Source organism: Chenopodium quinoa, unplaced genomic scaffold, assembly GCF_001683475.1.
Source record: "Chenopodium quinoa cultivar QQ74 unplaced genomic scaffold, ASM168347v1, whole genome shotgun sequence".
Taxonomy (NCBI): Eukaryota; Viridiplantae; Streptophyta; class Magnoliopsida; order Caryophyllales; family Amaranthaceae; genus Chenopodium; species Chenopodium quinoa.
This window is the reverse complement of record NW_018744790.1, coordinates 564,332-588,296: the sequence shown is the minus strand read 5'-3', so window position 1 is coordinate 588,296 and position 23,965 is coordinate 564,332. Positions and strand designations below refer to the sequence as shown.

The window sequence follows — 23,965 nt, the reverse complement described above, 5'->3', positions numbered from 1 at the left end:
CAATCTGAGCATCGTCCGGCACAAAACTAGTTGATGTAATTCAAACCCGAGATACCCGACCCGAACCCAACCAATTAAACACTCCACGTAAGCTAATTCCAATCTATTCCACCTTGTCAATTGCTAAAAAGAAAAGGAAAAAAAGTCAGCAAAATATTCATGAAAATTCAACGCTAAAAATCCTGTAAAAATCAACAAACCCAGAGGATTGGCTTTCTTCTTCTTCCTCGTTTGGGGTCAGCCAATTTGAACTTGACCATCATTCTCTGCCACCCAACTCCTCCTTCCTCCCGCCTTCCATTTTCTCTCTCCTCTTTTACGCCATTGTTAAACCCTTCAATTTCCCAGATCTCTTTTTTTATTCCATTTCACCTTTTTATTTATCCTGAGATCTGGTGAATTATTGATCAATTTCATACAATTTTCAAAAAAAAATTTAAAAAAATTGTAGAAAATGATTACGATTCCATATTTGACTGCTTTAACGACCTACTTTAGTTATGGATTATTATTTGTTTTTGGTCAATTACGTGATTTATTCCGTAAAATCGTCGATCGGTGGACTACCAGCACTATTGAGGTTGATTTTCATTTTTTTTTTTTTTGGAAAGTTTGAATCTTTAATTTTTTATTATTTGAATTTAATTTCTGATTTTGTGTAATTTTTTTTTTTATTAGGGTTACGCGCCGATTTGTTTAGGATATGAAGATTTCTATATTCGTCGTCTTTACCTTCGAATTCAGGTAATTTGATTCTATTAATTGCAATTAATTTCTTTTCTTTGATTTATTTACTTTATTTTAATGGCATGCTATGTATAAGTGGGAATTAGTTGCTTTTGAAGATAGTGAATTTTTTTAAATTAATCATAAGCTGAAAGGTTCATTATCAATTGTAATAGAATTGTAGTCTTATGGATTTAGTCTTATAGATTTGTGGTTTGTTAGTGACTTAGAAATTTGCATTGGGTCTGTGATTGAGCGTATTACGCGGATTGATTTCAAAGATAAACTGGAAGTGGCCTGCTTTCACTATCACCCATGAGGCCATGATCAAAGCTCTGATGTGATTTGCAGTGTGTTCTTGTATTTGTATTGGTATAGTCGTTGATTAAGTGTTAATATATTAATTTATACAGGAATAGCTAAGTTGAAATGCTAGTGTACTACTTTAATCAAAAGGGAACATTTTGAAAGACAAAGATTTAATCTTTCTTTTGTGCGTGTGAGAAAGCGGGAGAGGGTAATTTAAGAGAGAAATAGAGAGGGGGGAGGGGGAAAGGTGGGAGGGAGAGAAGAGAGATTAAATTGTTGGATGAATATTAATTTTTGGTGAAGCATACAATGTTTGGTTTTCACTAGGAAAATTTTAAAGTCCTATCAGTAATCTGTTATTAGAGACGTACAAATTTCCATAGTTTCCAGTCTATCAATCTAAGATTTAGCATATCCAGCAGAGAATTAATTTGTAGTGTAAATATGGGAAATTTTGGTACCCTGGTGTTGTTCTACTATTATTCTGCCAATACGTTGGCTAATTCTCCACGCCATCTGTAGGACTGCTTTGGACGACCGATCTCAAGTGCCCCAGATGCTTGGTTTGATGTTGTGGAACGTTATTCCAATGATCATAACAAGACTTTAAAGTATGTTTTAGCTATATGCAAAAGATTAAACCTTCGCTTAATGATAATTTGCTTGCTTCAGCTTTTTGGTTTTTTCTTTCTTGGAGGTTTCAAAATTCTGGTCTTATAATACCAATCAATTTATGCATTGTTTGTGCAGACGAACTGACAAAGTTAAGCGTTGTCTTAACTTGGGCTCTTATAATTATCTTGGATTTGCAGCAGCCGATGAGTATTGCACACCTCGTGTAATTGAATCACTAAAGCAGTTTTCTGCCAGCACCTGTAGCCCGTCTGTTGATGGAGGTGCCCATTTTTATGTTTTTTTTTACTAAGATGTACTAATTCTTTCTGGGAAACAGGTCCATGTAATGTAAATGGCTAAGAATTTCCATATTATGCATGCAGGCACTACTACACTGCACAGTGAACTAGAGGAGTGTGTTGCCAAATTTGTTGGAAAACCAGCTGCTTTAGTGACTGGAATGGGATATGTTACAAATTCTGCTATTATCCCTGCTCTGATTGGGAAGGTACTTGGGGCTAATCTTTGGAAAACGGTTATTTCATGAGTTGCATTAATTAACTTGGAGATCTGAATACTCTTTATTGTCAATAACAGGGTGGGTTAATTATTAGTGATTCTTTGAATCACAGCTCCATTGTCAATGGTGCTCGTGGATCAGGGGCTACTGTTTGTGTTTTCCAACATAACAGTGAGTTGTATTAAGTAACCTGCTAATGAGAACAATAGCCCCCTCCCCTCTCTTTCAATAACTCAAATTAAGTGTTTAAGATCTTGCTTTCATATATCTGACTTGCTCTATTTTATTATTCCATTCAGCTCCATCTCAGTTGGAGAAAGTTTTGAGAGAACAAATTGCCGAGGGTCAACCCAGGACACACAGACCATGGAAGAAAATCATTGTTGTTGTGGAGGGCATATATAGTATGGAGGGAGAACTCTGCAAACTTCCTGAGATTGTAGCTATATGCAAAAAATACAAGGTATGGATGGTTGAGTTTTTGCGATATGTATTAATTATGGGTATTATTATATTTTTTTTTGTTGTTGTTGCTAATTTTGTTTATATTATCATTTTTTTGGTGGGGAGATAGAGGCAGGGGCAGGGAGGGATGCGCATCTTTTTTAAGGTTTTTATAATGTGATTTATGACAGGAAAGTTTCACGCCAGTAATCCCAACTATGGATTTTTCATGTATAATCTCAACTTATGGTTATGCTTCCCAAACTATTTTCATTACCTACATGACTGGTTCTTGCTAGTGAGATTGCATGTGTGAGCGTGTGACAGATTCAGTTTTTATGAAGTGACGCACATAGCTGTACATGATTTGTTTGGATAGCAGAATACAAGGGAATGGAAGGAGAGGGGGAAGAAAGGGAGGAAGAAGGTGGAGCTCTTTTTCCTTTCAAATCTCTCCTATTTTGAAGAGATAGTGTTTACTTATGACTTTATGAGGGAGTGAAAATACCCCTCCTTCCTTTTTCCAATCCCTAATTAGCTCAAGGGACTTTATTCCCCTCCCTTTCCTTTGCCTCCCTTTTTTTCCGTTTCCGAAGTTTGTTAGAGATGAAATTTGCTGCCACCATAAATCTTATCTTTCGTGTTTTTTGATTTTAAAGCTTTAGTCTGGAATTTGTTATATTTTTTTTTCCAGCTAACACGATTAAAACAAACTAATTTATGCTGTTTTTCAAATTTAAAGGTAAGAACTATCACATGTGTAAGATCCAGTAGTATTCTTTTCATTGCTATTTTGGTATTGATTGTGATTGTGTTTTAGTTTTATGATGACAATCAAATGGCTATGAGCCTATGAATTTATGTATTACACTACTGATACATTAAGGAGAATCTCAACTTGGTTATTCTAGAAAAAAAAAAACGACGGCAACAACATATATTTCTTCTTTGAGAGAATGAGTGAGAGACAGAAAAATTGAAGATGCTCAAAGTGTAAATTGGTGAAAGCTGTAAGCCAGATGGATATTTTTTAAAGTCCTCTCTTTTGGAACAAAGCTTTTGGTGTTGGACTATTATTCTTATGTAAGAAGAGCAAATTTTTGGACTTAAGCAGGTTGCCAGTCATGAGTCATCCAGGAGTATTTTGGGAAGCATGACCCTATAATTTGTATTAGACATGAATAACCCATAGTTGAGAACTGAGATTATTATGGAAAGACCTTTGATAGTTGGGACAAGCATAGCAAATTTTTTCTTTATGATATTTTGCTGACAAAGTGGTGTCTAAAGACGGTAATTTTCAACCACAAACTTGATTGAAATTACACTTATAGTATGTTTAACCACAAGACATGAGTAAACACATGTACTTTTATTTGTGATTTTCATGATTTTTTCATTACGAATATAAAGATATTTAAAAAATAAAAAATCGCACATAAAACGATAAAGTATGTTTTTTGATCTGATTTGAACTTATTTCTGAAATAAGTATTAAAGTCATGAAAAGTCATGGAATAAGGTGAATTACACATGGCCTTAATGTTGGATTTTGAAGCAAGTTCTGTTCTGTGATTTCCTTCCCTTCCCTCCTCTTCTTACCTATCCAATTAGGGGAATTGGATCTCTTCCTCCTTCTCTCCCGTCTTCTACTTAAGGAACACTTGTATAACAATATTATTATGTGAGGGGTCTGGAGCAGTGGAGCTTAGCAACTCAATGTGTGACAAAGAGTGTAGTCAGTGGCTCATAAAAGCTTCGGGTGTATGTTAATCCTCTGCTATCAATGTTTTAGACACTGATATTTCTAGAACTGTTATCCAGAGGCTTACTAATGAAGTTTGTATATTAATGGGATAAAAAAAAATGTCCTGTCAAGACAGCAGTTAAGTGCCATCATGAACCAAATGTATAACATATATGTTTTCTTGGAGAAAGAGAACATCAAGTAATTATTGTTAAGAAACCCAAATGTTATACTTTGTACTACCTCCGTTTTTTATTAGTTGATAGTTTTGACTTTAGCACTATTCACACACGTCCCTTTGACCATGTTGGGATCTTGTTAGATTCGTCACAATGTATATTTTCAAAATATCAACTTTTTATAATATTTGCTTATCGATAATTAAAAATATTAATGATTGAATTTGTTCATTGGCAAACGTGACTAAAGAAACGTGTCAACTAAAAAGAAACGGAGGAAGTATAAATTTTGAGTTGATCAAACCTTTAATGAAATAAACTGTCCCGTGAAAATAAAGCAAGAGTTGACTCCCTTTTACCCTCTCCATAGAGAGATTGAAGTAATCAATGCTGGTCATTCATGATAATTTGTGTATGTAAGATGAAAGTGTTTGAACTAACTTACTCAGCTGTAACCTTGTGTGATTAGTATCCTATTCAAGTGAGAATGTGAGATTGTGGTGTATTTTACAATGTGATTCGTTCTCTGTTCTGGTTTGCAAAGTGAAGCATTTCTGTTTCTTCCCTCTCCTGTTCTCATGAAAATAACTCTGAAAACTCCTTGAAGCTTGTCTCGTTGCATTTCTTGTCCTTGTATTCACTTTTGCGTTTCCCTCTTTATTTTAGGCGTATGTTTACCTGGACGAGGCGCACAGCATTGGAGCTGTAGGGAAAACTGGTAGAGGTGTCTGTGAGCTCTTAGAAGTTGATACAGCTGATGTTGATGTCATGATGGGAACTTTCACAAAGTCATTTGGATCGTGTGGTGGTTATATTGCTGGCTCAAAGGTTTGTTTTATGTGCATTTTTTACCTCTACATGGAGGTTTATTTGAAGTAGTTAGACCATTGTTAGATCACTCTAATCTAATTTGCATATTATCTCTTTTAATGCAGGAGCTTATTCAGTATCTCAAGTATACATGTCCGGCTCATCTTTATGGGACATCAATTTCACCACCAGCCGCACAACAAATTGTGTCTGCAATAAAGGTTCTTCTTGGAGAGGATGGTTCGAGTAGAGGTCTAATATACCTGCCCTTCATAGTTGTTTATGTTGTTACAATTGATTTGTGTATTTCATAGTTTTATGCTGACTTGTGGTCATGCATATCAGGTTCTCAGAAGTTGACCAGAATACGTGAAAACAGTAACTTCTTCAGGTCGGAACTACAAAAGATGGGATTTGAGGTCCTTGGCGATAATGATTCTCCGGTGATGCCTATAATGCTCTACAATCCTTCCAAAATTCCTGCATTCTCTAGGGAGTGTCTCAAGCAAAATGTAAGCATAGTTACCATGATCAATCTTTGTCTTATTCCTGAATGTTGATATGTGCCATAATTAAGATTGGTTGTTCTAGCTCTTAAAATGTTGGCATTGTAGTAATTTATTTTTGTCCATAAAAACACAGGTGGCTGTTGTTGTTGTGGGATTTCCAGCTACACCGCTATTGTTGGCTAGGGCACGTATATGCATTTCTGCATCTCATTCAAGGGAGGACCTTGTTAAGGCTCTTGAGGTCAGTGTTTTTCAGGACATTCTTTTGTTCATTATGTTTTCATTTCTTGGATACCTCCTCATCCTAAACTACTAGTCAAAATTTCCTATTTGTCAAGATATAACAGTTTTGTAGTTGGCTGAAAGAACAGTGCAGATGTCACATTAACCTATGCTTCATACTTCAAATTCTTTACTTGCAATGTTTTGACTGTTTAACTATTGACAAACATCTACATTGATTGTACTTGGTGATGTGTACTTGAAAAAAAAGTCATTGTTAAATGTGTCTCAATGTATGATTTCAAATCAACTCTTTAGAATTTTTACTTGATAATTGTACTTGAACTTGCGCGTTGAGAAGTGTGAAAGCCAAAACATTGCTAGTTTTTTTTTTTTTTTTTAAAAAGGAAGTATTTCTTATAGTTTTCACTCAAATTTGACTAATTAGGCAGTATCTACTGAATTTGTAAATTTGTGGTCGTGTTGATCAGTGAGGAGCAAGAGCTGTGCTTTTTAGGGCTCATTTTCTTTCTAAGCATCATTTTCTTTTCTTATAGTAGTCTTGTCAATATTTCAGGTTATCAGTAATGTTGGTGATCTGGTTGGAATTAAATACTTCCCAGCCGAGCCAAAGAAGGAGCATCAGGAGGATGGTGCAGTGAAGCTGGACTAATATTTCCAATTTTGTGGTAGCATAAAGATGAGGGGAAAGGTTAGGTTGGATGTTAGTTTGCAAAATATTAGTAGTATTTTTTTTAGCGTCTCCAAAGGAGTTTCATATGGGCTGCATCTGCATGTTGTGAAATTAAGGACTTATTGTTCTTCTCCCTCTGTTCTATTTTTTTTGTTTTTAAGTTCACAGTTGTCTAACCCGAATGGGGCTCCTGTTTGGAGGCTTCTTTTGTAAATATTGAATGTCTTTCTCGAAATTACTTGGATTACGATTCTTTCTATTCTGTTCTTCCATGGCAAATGATGCATGGTCCATTATTTTTTAGCTAAGAATAATTGTCAACATATTAAAATTCTTATTATTTCTTGTTATTTGTTGTTTAAAGTACGATGTTGCGGGCATCTATGAAACCCATGGGTTGAAAGTGTTGGTATTAGACTTGATTTTGAATTGGTGTTGATTTTCTTTCGAAATGACTATTTGGATGGTTAGAGACAGTGTAAAAGTTCACGTAAACCGGCAATTTAGACATTTTAAGTGAACTGGACAAGTGGACATGGGTAGGTAACTAGGTACATTCAAACCTCTAGTTTTTCTTCCATCATTTTTTTAACGCAACAGGAAGAAAATATACATAGAGAGGCTATGCCTCAAAACATTACATCCTATGGTTCATAGTTTCAAAGTTTTCCACTGTTTCCACTAAGGCAGTGACAGCCTTGGCATCTGTTTCCACTTCCAACAGTTTCACAGGGAAAGCTCTTGCATAATTCAGCCCCTCCCTTAAAGCATACAGTTCACTAAAGCATACAATTCACTTGCCAGAGCACAAGGAGCATTGTATTTGCTTGAGTACCCAAAATACCAAGCTCCTTTTTCGGTTCTAAAAACTCCTCCACCACCACCCTCAGTGGTACTCTTCCATGCTCCATCAGTATTCAGTTTCAGGAATCCTGGTCTTGGAGGTTTCTACCCAGAATAGATAGAGCCTCCTGAACCACCTGCATCTCCCACCTTTCCTTTGCCTTTTGGATCACCCTGCAAAATAAAAGTATTGATTTTGTAATCCAATATAAATCTGTGGAACAGAGAATTGCAGTTATAGGATTTATTTTTGAAAATGATCCCATTCCTGAGTTTCAAAATCTGCCACATTCCCATGAGAAAAGTGCAACTCAATTTTTTAAGACTGGCTAAAATTAAACACCAACCAATCCTCCCAATCAGCTTTCATGAAGATGGAATAGCAAAAAGAGGGTGGTGGTTTTAATTTCACAAAAATCATCTTTCAGAGAATGATAGTTGAAAGACAATACCTAAAGAGATGAATAAAGTCTTCTAAATGAGAATTGCATCTAGCACAGATTAGGTCAAAGTTTGGGTATTTGGAGGTAAGAAGAGAAGCCGTGGGAATGATAGATAGAATGCAATCCACAAGAACATTTTATACTTAAAAGGAACTTTAAGTTTCCAGAAGTTCTTCCAGTTAAAGTAAAAAATCAGAGGTTTCAAGCAACCATTGTAATGAATTGAAGTTGAATTTGTGAGTTTTCACTAGTTTCTCTCATATCACGCTTGCAATTGAGAAGTTTCCATTAATAATAATTCCTCTATCAAATGTTAATTGCAACAAAGGGGTATTATTTGTGATATATAAAATATTCCTTTGTTGCAATTACTAACAATTAACGGAGGAAGTATGCTTTTGTGCAAATTTTCTCATTTTGTGCAAATGAGCACAATAATGAACTCATTTTGTACAAATATTTGCTCATTAAATGCAATAAAGCTTCATTAAATGTAAATATCGATTGTATTTTCATGTACCCTAATCAACCTACCAATTGTACAGTTTGGGACCCTAACTAACCTAATGATTGGAATTTCTGAGACTTTAACTTAACTTCTACATGAAAATTTTGGGACTCTAACATATTTTAGGGTAGAATTTTTTAGGCTCTTAACATATCACTTAAATTATTTTTGGGCTCTATTGACATTTGACTTCATAGAGTAACACAAGTTTTCTACTCATACACACTCTGAATACTAAAGATCACTCATCCTAAGACAACTCCTAGTCAGCACGCATAATTAGGGAGTATCTTAGCATAGTTACCAAATGCGCAAGGAATTAGTGGATTGACAATTGGCCCCATATATATACCACACAAGCTAATATTACTCACAGCCGAATATATGCAATATAGATCGACTATTAGCCCCATAAACCAACATGAGTTGTTCCAGTGCATTTAGTCCTCACTCATGTGCACCTTGGGAAACTTTATAGGTTGACACTTGTTACCGATCATAAGACTACTCCCAACAAAAATACTTATTGAAGAGTATCTTATCATATGAGCTCCCTAAATAAAGATTCATTTTATTGAATATGTATTACATCAAATCCTTTTTACAGCAAAGATGGAGTTAGATAAGAGGTTTTAATTAGTTCGAACTACTTTTAATGTTGTGCTTTTATTGGTTAAATGATTTATGGCAAATTTAATCTAACTATGGATGCGTTTTCTTCACTTGATTGGACTTAAACCGAAGTCATCAGAACAAACAGAACCCGATTGGAAATTAATAAACTCGATTGAATTTTGAATTTATTAAGATTAATTAGACTTGATTGTGACTAATCAAACCTGATTAAAACTTATTTGACTAGATTTGAACTTATTAGATCTTATTGAAACTAATTGGAACTAATTAAAACTTATTAAAGTAAATTATAACAATGAAAAATAATACATTAATTTATTCATTGAGATGATTTCAAAAAATCCTACCGTATTTTCAAGTAAATAAACCATTTTACTTGTATTAAAAAAAGAACAATAAAAAAAAATAAATATTTTTGTATACATCCGATGTACAGTAATATTATTGTACATCGAGGTAAATTTTGTTGAATTTAGGGTAACTTTTACAATTTTTAGGTAACTTTTATCAATAAAGTTTATAAATAACTTTTGTTTATACTCCCTGCGTTTTTAAATAATTGCTCTATTTCTCCATGCGCAGAGTGTTAAGGAGAAATTGGAGAAAATAATAAAAATGTGAAGGTAGTGGGGTAGGTAGAAGAATAAAAAATTATAAAATGCAAAAGTACTGGGGAGAATTGGAGGAGAGGGAATATGATTAATAAAATATGATTTATGGTTGTTCCACCAGGTGAGAGTAATTAATTAAATATTGTAAAAGATTTCTAAATAAGAAAATGAAACAAGTACTCCGTATATAAAAACGGTTGAAAATGGAAAAAGGAGCAAATATTTAAAAATGGAGGGAATATCGAGGTAACTTATATATATCGACTATTGAGTAAGTTTCATTCATTAAAGAGTGAAACAAAAAAGTATTTATTGTTACAAGATAATGAATATATGCCAATTATTGATTTGATGTTACAATGCTTATATGAGTCCAAACCCTTGTGAACTCATATGACTATATGTATGTAATTATTGTACTCCTAATTGAACACTCATGCTATATAAAGAGTGTCATGCAAGTGTAAATGACACAAGAAAATTTACCGGAGCAACACTACCAATTTTCCATCTTCACTTACTTCTTCTTTACTTCTCTGAATAAAACTTTCTATCAGTAAATATTTAACACGTTATCAACACCAGTTTCTAGTCAGGTATATTTATACATACTTTTAAAAATTTATAACAAATAATACTATCTTTTTCTAAATGTTTTGAGGAGTATGCTCTATATTTGCCCATATTTGGGATCCTCTGTACCAGAAACTCAAACATTTATTGTATTATATACCTTAAAAACAACGGTGAAAAACAATTCTCTTACTTGTAAAATCATTATATCCTCCTTTGTTTTATTCATGTTGTTATATTGTTTTTTTTTTTTTGTTTGATTTATGCATGTTACATGCTCATCTTTCACGTAAAGTATTAATTTTTAGTTGTTATAATTGTGTAGTAGTAATTCTGCATGCATATTATTAACTAAATTGACAAGAAGATGCAACCTTTTATACTTATTATTTTTCTTACTTTTACATACTTTGTGTTTCTTTCCGTTTTTGAACCCATGATCTTTTTTAGATATTACGGCTCTCGGACCACTATGGCTTGCATTCTCAATGTGATAATGTAGACACCCATTTGTGTCTCCTCAAAACCAAACCTAGTGATGAGTACCTTTCACGTCGAATCATAATCGAATGAAGTGAAAGTGTGGAAAGTCTAGTGTTGCGAATAGTTTTTAATTTCTTTTCTCTTCTCTCTGTTTTTGAAAACTTATTTTAAGAAAACAGTCAATCCAGTTTGGTTGGTCCATTATATGGGTCCAATAGTAGTGTAGTTGGATGTGGCTTGACAAGAGCTTTCCAACGATATATTATAAGCCCAATTCCGATGAATATTGAGGAAGTTATGGCCAAATTACTAAACTGGACCCGGTTTGAACTTTATCTACGGCCCAATGATCTTGAGGAGGGCCTAATATGATTTATCATTCCTAATGCAATTAGGAATGGTTTTAGTCTTCTAGATTCTTCTAGAAGGTTCTTTTCATTCCTAATTCAATTAGCATTGATAAATTGACTTTTGTTGACTTTTCAGAGTTTTGATTAAAATCAAATAGCATTTTCGCGGAAATTATATGATTTTATCCTCCAGTACGGCAAACTTATCTGATTTTCGAAAACGCGTTAAAACCAGGCTTGGCGCCTGGAACCAGGCCTGGCGCTAGCCATTGGCGCCTGGCGCTAGTGTTGGTGCCTGGCGCCAGTTAGCTAGGGTTTGCGCCAGCTCTGTTTTTTATGCGTCAGACTCTGTTTTGTTTATTTTATCTTTTTGGCTGATTTTCTCTATAAATAACGTATTAAAAACTCCGTTTTCATTCACCAATTCTTACGAATTCGCATCAACAATCAGTTTTAATTAATTCTCACCTACAATCAGTTTTCATTGGCAATCATTAATTCTCCAATTCTCTTATTCATCCATCTTTCTCCTTCATTCATCTCTTTCTTTTCTAACCTTGCTTTTACATACAAAATTCCGCATTCACAAGATTTGGAAACACCTAGCCATATTCGAAGTTGCCTTCGCCCTAGACGTGAAAGGTTTAATTTCTGAGGGTTTGGTCCCAAATCTCTATTTCAATTATTTAATTTAATTGTTTTGATTATTATTTTCCTTGAAGTTACTAACGTGTGTATTTTGTTATTAGAAAGAGGTACGAGGCATCAAAGTAAGTACTTTAATGTTTTTATTGATTTTATGATGTAGACATCATTTTTATATTGTTATTATGATATTCCTAGTATCATGTCTAGGATAATTTTAATATTAAATATGATTGTTATGATGCTTCCTATGTTCTTCCTAATATTTATGATTGTTAGTATCATGTTAGGGTTAAGGATTTGATTTTTATTGCTTAGTGACATGCTAGGGCTTGTTATTAATCTTGTTAGTATCATGCCTAGGATCTTGCTATTATTATGCTTTAATATTAACATGAACATGATTATAAATGTTATTATTATGATTATGAATATTATTATTATTATTATTATTATTATTATTATTATTTTGATTATGATGATATTTTTATTATTATTATTATAATTATTATTCATGATATTGATGATTTATTATGTTGCTTGATGATATTTATTGTTATTGCTTGATCACACCTTTTATTGCATGTTTAAAGGGAATTTGTATTTGTAATCGCGCTTAATAAGATAATTAATAATCTTGTTTAGGGTTAATGTGATTATAATTTCAAGTGATCGCCAATAATAGTTTATTTGTGCATAAAATTCAACCAACATAGATAAACAGGTTTAGGGTTAATCCTATTGATTGCATGTTAATTAGAAAGCGCACATGAATACGATCAGAATAAAGTAGAGGCCTATTATTAGGGCAGGTTCAATCTCTTTTAGGTTGGGTTTGTACCTTCATCCCCGAACCCTTATTTGGTTCAAGACCTTATGGAGTTGACGATCTCTTGGATCGTTAAGGGGTGTAACCTTCATCCTATGAACGGTTTACAAGTTCCTAAAACTTGTTGGCGACTCTTTTGCTCTATCTTCTTCCCTTTTGGACGCCACCGTACTTTAGTGTATGATCACAGTGGGGTTCAAGCTAGGGGGATTAACGCTTGAAATTATTCCCTACAGTTTTTGGCGACTCCACTGGGGAGGATTTCTATTTTAATTCCTGAATTCGTTTCGGCAATGATTTAGAATGAGTGGATGAGACTCGAAAAGTTCTAAGTATTTCATGTGCGTAATTTTGATTAACATTATTGTCATATGCATAAAAAAGATCTTATTGGAAAGACCATCCGTAATGAGTTAAAAACATAGTATTTTACATGTAGGAAATTTGAGAAATATCTTTCACAACTAGGACCAAAATAACACCGCGCGAAACTGGAAAATTTTATCGAGCACAGAAAGCTGCTGAGGCATGTGGGAAGTAGCGTCAGGGGCCAGAGCTTGGCGCCAGCATTTTAGTCGTAGCGCCAGACGCCAGTATTGGCGCCAGGCGCTACAGCTAAAAGCTGGCGCCAGTCTCTGTTTGCTGGCGCCAATTTCCCCCAATACCGAGCCAGAAATATGCGTTCTAATTTCGACCGGTTTTTCGTATTGTTTGCTCGATCCTACTTCCTAATTGTATTTTTTCTCACTTTTCTGAAACCCATATGTGTTCTACATATGGACATAACCCTCTGGGAATTCATGCTCCATCTACTCGATTGAACGCTCCGTGCAACAAAGGGTACATCCGAGATGTTGAATTCACCAAACCATGGAAGCGAGTTTTTTCTAAAACTCGCGGTGTCCCATCCACTCGCGCCAACCCTTCACGGTTAGGCTTCCGCGTGGTGCATCCGGACAATTAACCATGGACCCTCTATTGACTAAACCATATCCCAACTTTAGAGAACTAGAGCCATGGTTAGGTTGCGAACTCATTGCATCATATTGTGCCTACTTGACTAATTGTGCATTATTTGTTTTGCATATATTCTATGTTTTCTTAACCGTTTGTTTGACTTATGTTAAGACTAAATAAACTAATTAATGACTAAAGGACTTTGTTTAATTAATTAATTAATTTGAGCTAATAAATAAATATAAAATCGAGTCATAGTTCCTTTAAGTCAACCCGGATTTTTATTCCCGTATACTGCACAAACGTCAACTTGTTTTGGTTATAGCCGGAGTTATAAGAAGACCTACGAGTCGTACAACCTATGGATCTGTAGCCCCGAGTTTTATCTTTAATTTGGCGTTGGTTTCATCTAAATCAGAGTCACAGATAAAAAGTTATGACTAAAATACCACAGTCTGTCAAGTTTAATGCATATACGTGAAGTCTTAACTTAGTCTTTGCTTGAGTCTAGTCACATAGTTTAGCCACATGGTCATGACACGAGTCTTAACGTACCATCTACACTCACTAGTCTTAGCACACACTTTGAGTATATGTCACCATGACCATGTCTTAGGTTCATGCATGAGTCGGTCTTTTTCCGTCATTTGAGTTGGGGGATACATTCTATTGCTAATTCTTCATACCCCTCCATCTACATCATCTTTTTCTTTTTTTTTCACATTCTATTCCAATATTTCTTCACTTCCTCCATCCATTGCATATTGAATGAAGTTTGAGTCAAATAATTAACAATAAATATCCCCAAATTCCTTTTCCACAGTACTTGGTCGAGGAAAGAAGGGCGATTAATCAAGGACAACCTCTTTATTCAAGTTTCACTTTTCGATAAACCGATTCGTCAAAAGAGGAAGGCTAAAAAGATAATGGCAAGTCAAGAAGAAGTCAATGAGCTTAGGAACCAATTGGTTACCGTAACTGAGACACTAAAGCTACTCACACTCAAGATCGATGATCCCGTGAAGCAACAACAAATGAACCTCATGCAAGAGAGTCTAAGCAAGCTATCTAGTGACTATAAATTTCAAGGCATGAGTTCACAAGGGGTCTCGCTGAACAAAGAACTTATTCCACAAAAGTTCAATGCCACTGACATCCCGAACTCAAGGCAACTGATAACCCTTATTTTCATCTAAGAGCTTTCGAAACTATAATGAACATTAAGGGTATCGATAAGAAGGTTTTCCCCTCTCTGTTCCCACTATCTCTTGAAGCCGTTTGTCAACAATGGTTCTTCTCCCTTGACAAGGAGAAAACCTTTACCTGGGAATCGATAGTAAACGCTTTCGTCGATATATACAAGTGCAATATCCAAGTTGAAACCGACCATAAACAACTTGAGATGCTAAGACAAAAAGAGAATGAAGGCTTTACTTCTTTCTTTAATAAATGGAGGGAAATTTCCGCCAAGATGATTGAGGTCCCCACCGAAAAGGAGTCTGTGAGGATGTTTATCAAGAATCTCTAAGAAAAGTATTCAAAGCACTTAAAATATCAACACAACTTGAATACTTTCAAGGCCGTTTATGACATCGGAATTAAAATCGAAGACGACCTCGCAAAGCAAAAAGCTACTAACAATAGTAACCACGGTGGATGGAAAGGAAAGAAGAACGATAATCCTTCTTCTTCCGGAAACGCCCACTCTAGTAATAATGTTAGTACCTTTGACCATAATGGTGTCTTAGCCATGGACAATCAAGGATCTAAAAGGAAACCCAGGCGAGAGTTCACACCCATTGGAATGACCTACGATGCTGCTTTCGATCGTCTCTCTGATCGAGGATTAATCAAACCTATTGGCCCTACCGAGGATCCAACACCAGAAAATCGATCTTCGAGATGGAATCCAAACTCCTATTGCAAGTACCATCGAGGACGCGGTCATACCACTGATGAATGCTACAAGTTTCAAAATCTCATTCAAGATCTCATAGAAGCCAACAAAATCCCATTGCCTCTAGCTAGCGAGAAGACTCGGTGATTATGAAGCAAACAACACAAGACAAGAGGCGAGCTTCAACGACAAGATTTCATGACCTCTTTTTCTATTTCTTTTTCATTTTTTCCTTTCCTCAATAAGTCTAGCATAGGCACCTTTTCTTTTCCTTTAGATTAATTTTGTAGATTCTTTTCCCTTTTTTTTTTTTAATAAAATGAGCATTTATTTTCTTATATATGATCATCACATTGCATTGCATTAAAAAAAAAAATCCATGTCGAATTAAGCACAAGGTATACCAATGATTTGAGGCACCCCTTGTAGCCACATAATATCACCTTTCACCCTTCAATTACACATCCTTTTTTGATAAACCCCTTTGAGCCTCGTCTAACGATAAACCCTTCCTTTTTCAACCTACATCTACCTAACCTTGGGGTGGGATGGTGTGCAACTTATGCAATTCTACAGAAAGCTTGAGCAAATTCAAAAGAAAGCAATAGCAAAAAATAAGCAAAAATAAAAAAAAAATGAAAAAAGTGTACAAAAGGGTAAGTGTTTCCAATGTATTTGATATGAAAATATCTTCGATAAAAACACGTCTCAGATTGCGTCTCTTATCGAGTGCTCGGTACCGTGACTGAGAAACATGAATGCCAAGTGAGTGATAGACCGCATGATCGGGATTGCCCACACTTATTAAAATAAAATAAATAAAGCAAAAAGAGCTAAAAAAGAGTAGGAACTCAAGCATAAATATAAAGATTCAAAAGCGAGGTTGCACACCTTGGGGGGCTTATCTAGGGTCTTGAGCCTTTATCCCCTTATTCTATAACCTTTAGCCTAACCACGTTACAACCCTTAAAAGACCTTTTTGAGGTATACACACTTGTGCGAGGTTCGGCTAGAGCTATGTTCGGCCTGATTCCTAACGGATATGTAGGCAACCTCACATCGAGGTGCGGCCGTAATAAACATGCATTCATATTCACATTCACACACCATGATCATATCAAGGGATCTCCTATGCTCATCCCTATTCACTTAGAGCTAGACTTGGGGGCTTGATCCCTACATCATTAGCTTACCTAGCCTAAGAGTCACCATTATTTGACTCTTTTCAGTATATTTTTCCACACACTTAGCCTTTGCGGCCTAGCTTTAGTGTCACTTTCACACACTGCACAGATACATGACAAAATATACTTCCATTAGGAACCCTTTGTCATGGAATCTTAATACAACGCTAAAGCATGCCTTGACACATCACTAAGTATGAAGTGCTTAGCCTCCGTGCCTAAGTTACCCAAATACTTTCATTATTGAGCCAATTGAGATAGCCTAGGATGGATTAATCCTTGCACCTTGAGAGATAGTATCAAACAACATTTGACTAAGCTCGTTCAACATGCATTTTCAAACTTCGATTCTTTTTCGCCTCTTTCTTTTTCGGGAGAAAGTCGGTACCCTCCACAAAAATGACGGAAATTTTTTTGAATTTTTTCTTTTTTTGCATTTTCGAGTCGCACGATCACATTACAATGCACACACGGTCACGAGTCACACGTGTCATTTCACTTCGAGTCGAGTCAACCTCGAGTCAATCACAGCGAGTCAAGTTTATGCCTTGAGTTGTGTCAAGTCAATGAGTCAAGCGACGTTAAACCTTAGGTCAACCCTAAGATAATTGAAGAAATTGGCAAAGTTCTATAGTCAAAATAAATACAGGTGCAACAGAATAGGGAAGACCCTACTCCAATGCTTGGCGCCAGAGATATTTCAGCAGCGACAGAACTCGAAGCCTCTCAGAAAGGTGATTTCGACCTCATACAACAATTTCGGGTTCCTTGGTACGCCAGTTAGCCCCTATAAGCAATTTGACATGATTAAGTAGTCGGTTTGATTACAATTGCAATAAGTGATCGACCTGACGAAAGATCGTCTCACTTAGCTTAAGCGCCTAAAACACTAGCTCACTACAATCGGTTCAAAAGCAAGCACTCAAACGACAATATTTCCAAATATGGATTGTCGCGCATTCTTATTAAACGACAAAGCTTTCCAAAAATTGGATTGTCATCCCCAACTGACAATATTTTCAAAAATGGATTGTCGTGCATCTTCTTCAACGAAAATTTTTCCAAGATTGGATTGTCATCTCTGGCAAAGTTTCCAAGCGTGGATTGCCGTGCTCCTTCTTTGTTTGGCAAGTTTTTCCAAGTTCGAGTTGTCATACATTCATAGATCGTTGGCAAGTTTTCTGAGATTGGATTGTCATACACCCAGTTCCCTATGGCAAAATTTCCCAAAGGATTGTTGTAGGTCTCTATTCATCATAAATTTCGGCAAAGGTTCCTCAACGTGGATTGTCATTCATTTCAGTAAGTGGAAAATTTTCCCGAAGTGGATTGTCGGTCAACTCTTTTTTTGCAAATGTTCCAAGACGCAGATTGTCAATAGTGGCATTATTTTCCCAAAAGGATTGTCGCATAGCGTTGGCAAATTTCCAAGGTGGATTGCTTTCAAGAGTTATATTCCAAGGTGTGGACTGTCGATCGTAGCAAAGTTCTTATGAAAGATTGTTACGAAGCATCGGCAAATTTTCCCAAAATTGGATTTTGGCAAATTTTCCGAGATACGGATTGTCGCTTCATCGTGGCAACATTTCCAAGTATGGATTGATACGTGGCATTGACAACTTTCCCTAAAACGGATTGTCATATCATACAAGAGTTGTGTTGGCAACTATTCCCAATGTCATCACAGCAAAAGCACCGACATACTGGTTCACAAGCAGCAAAGCACCGACGTACTGGCATAGCAGCATTAAGGATTAAAAAGCAGTGATCTTTTCGAAGACTATCACAGCGGAAATTGGAGTCATATCAAAAAGAAGCTCTTTGTTCAGAGACGCGTGAACATATCAAAAAGAAGCTCTTTGTTCAGAGATGAGTGAACATCGAAACAGCAAGGTGGCGTTCCCTAGATTGTGGAGAATTGTCACAAACAGCTGAGGATTGTTTCAAGAGAAGCAATCTTTGATGGTATTCCCTTGGATGTGGAATACTATCATAGCGGAGGAGGATAGTTTCAGGCGAAGCAATCTTCTAACTTGGAAGCAGTTACGGGCGTAGCGGTTTTAAAGCGGGATGGCATTCTCTAGCTTGCAGAAGGTCATCAAAACAGTGAAGCAGCAAAACAATCGGTTACTTTCAGAGACGTGTACTCGACGGTGCAAGATACGCGTTTTTTAACTCTTTTATTTGTTTAAATAACGCTAGTTTTGCAGGTATCACCGTTACAAGAATGGTATAGGATCGTAGAACGTTCTGAATCATTCTCCGTCCCTACCGCTACTTTGACTTTTGTTTTCGAAACTCGCGTTTCTCCAAACTCAGTCAAAGTGGGGGCTTCTATAGACACCCATTTGTGTCTCCCCAAAACCAAACCCAGTGATGAGTACCTTTCACATCGAATCATAATCAAATGAAGTGAAAGTGTGGAAAGTCTAGTGTTGCGGATAGTTTTCAATTTTTTTTCTCTTCTCTCTGTTTTTGAAAACTTATTTTAAGAAAACAGCAAATCCAGTTTGGTTGGTCCATTATATGGGTCCAATAGTAGTGTAGTTGGATGGGGCTTGACAAGAGCTTTCCAACGATATATTATAAGCCCAATTCCGATGAATATTGAGGAAGTTATGGCCAAATTACTAAACTGGACCCGGTTTGAACTTTATCTACGGCCCAATGATCTTGAGGAGGGCCTAATATGATTTATCATTCCTAATGCAATTAGGAATGGTTTTAGTCTTCTAGATTCTTCTAGAAGGTTCTTTTCATTCCTAATTCAATTAGCATTGATAAATTGACTTTTGTTGACGTTTCAGAGTTTTAATTAAAATCAAATAGCATTTTCGAGGAAATTATATGATTTTATCCTCCATTACGGCAAACTTATCTGATTTTCGAAAACACGTTAAAACCAGGCTTGGCGCCTGGAACCAGGCCTGGCGCTAGCCATTGGCGCCTGGCGCTAGTGTTGGTGCCTGGCGCCAGTTAGCCAGGGTTTGCGCCAGCTCTGTTTTTTATGCGTCAGACTCTGTTTTGTTTATTTTATCTTTTTGGCTGATTTTCTCTATAAATAACTTATTAAAATCTCCGTTTTCATTCACCAATTCTTACGAATTTGCATCAACAATAAGTTTTAATTAATTATCACCTACAATCAGTTTTCATTGGCAATCATTAATTCTCCAATTCTCTTATTCATCCATCTTTCTCCTTCATTCATCTCTCTCTTTTCTAACCTTGCTTTTACATACAAAATTCCGCATTCACAAGATTTAGAAACACCTAGCCATATTCGAAGTTGCCTTCGCCCTAGACGTGAAAGGTTTAATTTCTGAGGGTTTGGTCCCAAATCTCTATTTCAATTATTTAATTTAATTGTTTTGATTATTATTTTCCTTGAAGTTACTAACGTGTGTATTTTGTTATTAGAAAGAGGTACGAGGCATCAAAGTAAGTACTTTAATGTTTTTATTGATTTTATGATGTAGACATCATTTTTATATTGTTATTATGATATTCCTAGTATCATGTCTAGGATAATTTTAATATTAAATATGATTGTTATGATGCTTCCTATGTTCTTCCTAATATTTATGATTGTTAGTATCATGTTAGGGTTAAGGATTTGATTTTTATTGCTTAGTGACATGCTAGGGCTTGTTATTAATCTTGTTAGTATCATGCCTAGGATCTTGCTATTATTATGCTTTAATATTAACATGAACATGATTATAAATGTTATTATTATGATTATGAATATTATTATTATTATTATTATTATTATTATTATTATTATTATTATTTTGATTATGATGATATTGTTATTATTATTATTATTATAATTATTATTCATGATATTGATGATTTATTATGTTGCTTGATGATATTTATTGTTATTGCTTGATCACACCTTTTATTGCATGTTTAAAGGGAATTTGTATTTGTAATCGCGCTTAATAAGATAATTAATAATCTTGTTTAGGGTTAATGTGATTATAATTTCAAGTGATCGCCAATAATAGTTTATTTGTGCATAAAATTCAACCAACATAGATAAACAGGTTTAGGGTTAATCCTATTGATTGCATGTTAATTAGAAAGCGCACATGAATACGATCAGAATAAATTAGAGGCCTATTATTAGGGCAGGTTCAATCTCTTTTAGGTTGGGTTTGTACCTTCATCCCCGAACCCTTATTTGGTTCAAGACCTTATGGAGTTGACGATCTCTTGGATCGTTAAGGGGTGTAACCTTCATCCTATGAACGGTTTACAAGTTCCTAAAACTTGTTGGCGACTCTTTTGCTCTATCTTCTTCCCTTTTGGGCGCCACCGTACTTTAGTGTATGATCACAGTGGGGTTCAAGCTAGGGGGATTAACACTTGAAATTATTCCCTACAGATAACATTTTACAATTATAAATATATATATTTAGACCATAATTTTTGTCAGTATATTAGATTATTATATGATATTTTTATAGTTGTACAGAATAGTAACGGATAAACCTACCTCTATAAAAGGCAGCCCGATTTCACAACAAATTCCTTATCCCTTCCTAATTTTTATCCAAAAATCACCTAAAATTTTTTCATCCCCTTCTTCTCCGATATGTTCCCCGCCGATGGCAACCAAAACACCCACACCTTCACTTTTGAGGAATATTTAATGAAGATAAAACAATATTTCTTCTAATTACGAGGCTTGTAGTTTTACTGTAGCAATTTTAATTTTTGTCATTATGTATAAGTAAAACTCACTTATTTTGTCGTTTTAGTATATTAAAAGCTTGGTTTTGTTTTATTTTGTTGGCTTGTTGTTATTAATCATCATTGTATAATATTACCGTTATCATTATAATTATTGTTACGATTGTTATTGTTGTCATTTTGCTTTTATTTCTTTTTTTTTTTTTTTTTGCAACTAGCATGATTGATTTTTGCTTAATCATATAATTACTCACAATAATAAACCAAAGGGGAGAAAATAAAAAAAAATATTATTTATGGTTTATTATTGATAAATTTAATTATTACTTATTTTATTAACCTAACTATAATTATGGAAGGACTAAACATATGTGTTGTACATAAAATTTGTTATTATAAACTAATTATCACTTAATTTATTGTAGCTAAAATGGGAGAACTTATGATTAGACAATTCAGCATCTTAGATTTACCTAGAAAGAAATTTCTGGAATGAAAAGTGGATGCAATGATGAATTTGAAAGCTCAAGGCTTGGAGCACACAGTTAAAGAAAATAAAATTCCCTCCGGTCAAACAACTGATGCTACCACTTTTGCAATGACGGTTCTAAAACCTATTACTAAACAAGATAAGGCAAAAGCCTTAGTGTTGTTAGGGCATAATTTACATGAAGGCCTTAAAACTGAGTACATGATGGTTGAAGATCCCAAAGAATTATGGGATTGCCTTAATGAAAGATTTGGACACCATAAAAGGGTGCTCTTTCCTAAGGCATTATTTAACTGGACAAATTTACGATTCTAGGATTTCAAATGATTTGTAATTGATTATAATACAACTATACATGAGATAGTATCTTTATTGAGATACTGTGATCATCCAGTCATGGATGAACAGATCATTGAAAAAACACTCACTACCTTTCATGCAAGCAACATACTGTAGCAAGAACAATATCGTGAAAGAGGTTTCAAAAAGTTTAATGAATAAATGAGTGTATTGCTTGTTGCGGAACAAAATAGTGAACTTTTGTTGAAAAATCATAATCTTAGATCAACTGGGTCTTTGGCCACTCATCATGAGGCAAATGCAACAAATTCTTATCCACCCGAGTCAAATGCTACACGAAGAGGTGAACGTGGAAATTACAATGGTTGTGGAAATTATTGCAGCCGTGGGCGTGTCGTGGTCGTGGTAGAAACAATTTTCAAAGAAACGATAATTTTGAAAATTTTGAAAAACAGAAGGGACAATCATTTGGAAGCCACAAACAAACTCCTTCGAAAGGAAAATACACATGCTACAAATGTGGCATGGCAGGGCATTGGGGACGTACTTGTCGTACGACTAAACATTTGGTGGACATTTACCAAGCTTTTGTAAAAGGCAAAGAGAAAAATGCAGAAGCAAGTTATGTCAACGAAGAAAATGCTCCTTGTCCCAGCCTTAACGTATCTGATTATTTCATGGATAATGCTGAAATGGGAAATGATTTCATCCTTGGAGAAAATAATAATGCTTAGGTTTTCCATCTACTAATGTAACATATATTATGTTTTAATGTATTTTCTTTATGTCTTGTATTTTAAATTTCTAGTCATGTACTTTTAATCCCTATCATCAATAAAACTTTGTATGATATTATTCTAAACTAATTAATCTCAAATTTATTTTATGAAGATATGGATCTGCCTGAAGTTAGTTCCGAATATCATTGCCTTGTGGACAGTGGAACAACACATACTATCTTGAAGGATAGAATATTTTTCACAATTAAAGTTGTTTCAAGCAAATGTAAACACTATTTCCAGGTCAGCTAAATTAATTGAAGGATTTGAAAGGCTTGTATAATGCTTCCAAATGGAACAAAATTAATAATCAATAATGATTTATATTCGAGTAAATCTCGAAGAAATCTCATAAGCTTTAAAGATGTACGCCAAAATGACTATCATCTAGAAACAATGACAACATATCAAAAAGAGTATATATGCCTCACGGCAGAAAAACATGGCAAGAAAATATATATGAGAAATTGCCAGCATATTCTTCGGGGTTATATCGTATAAACATACAACCCGTGTGAATCAATATGGTATCTAACCAGAAGTTAGATGACAAAAATTTGATTATTTTATGGCATGATAGTTTGGGGCATCCAACAACTAGGATGATGCAAAGAATAATAACACATTCAGTTGGACATTCAATAAGAAATGTCGAAATTCCTCGATCAGATGAATTAACATGCTTTGCATGTTCACTTGGTAAATTAATAATAAGGCCATCTATGAAAGAAATTGCTACTGAATCTCCAAAATTCTTGGAAAGAATTCATGGAGATATATGTGGACCAATTAATCCGGCATGCGGACCATTTCGATATTTCATGGTTTTAATTGATGCTTCTACACGATGGTCACATGCCAGTCTGCTTTCAAGTACAAATGTTGCCTTTGCAAAATTACTTGCCCAAATTATCAAATTAAGAGCACAATTCCCATATCATACAATACAGAAAATAAGGCT

At 35.0% G+C, this 23,965-nt stretch overlaps 1 protein-coding gene across 1 annotated transcript; it reads left to right on the top strand.

The window, feature by feature from the left end:
* The first annotated feature begins 156 nt into the window (after positions 1-156).
* On the top strand, positions 157-7,112 carry LOC110703912 (long chain base biosynthesis protein 2a). Its single transcript, XM_021881709.1, has 12 exons — positions 157-580; positions 679-744; positions 1,558-1,646; positions 1,786-1,931; positions 2,034-2,158; positions 2,248-2,341; positions 2,470-2,633; positions 5,207-5,368; positions 5,476-5,602; positions 5,696-5,862; positions 5,993-6,100; positions 6,659-7,112. Exons 1-12 carry the CDS (start codon positions 455-457, stop codon positions 6,752-6,754), a joined length of 1,470 nt encoding a protein of 489 aa, XP_021737401.1. The 5' UTR covers positions 157-454; the 3' UTR covers positions 6,755-7,112.
* Positions 7,113-23,965: the final 16,853 nt, after the last annotated feature.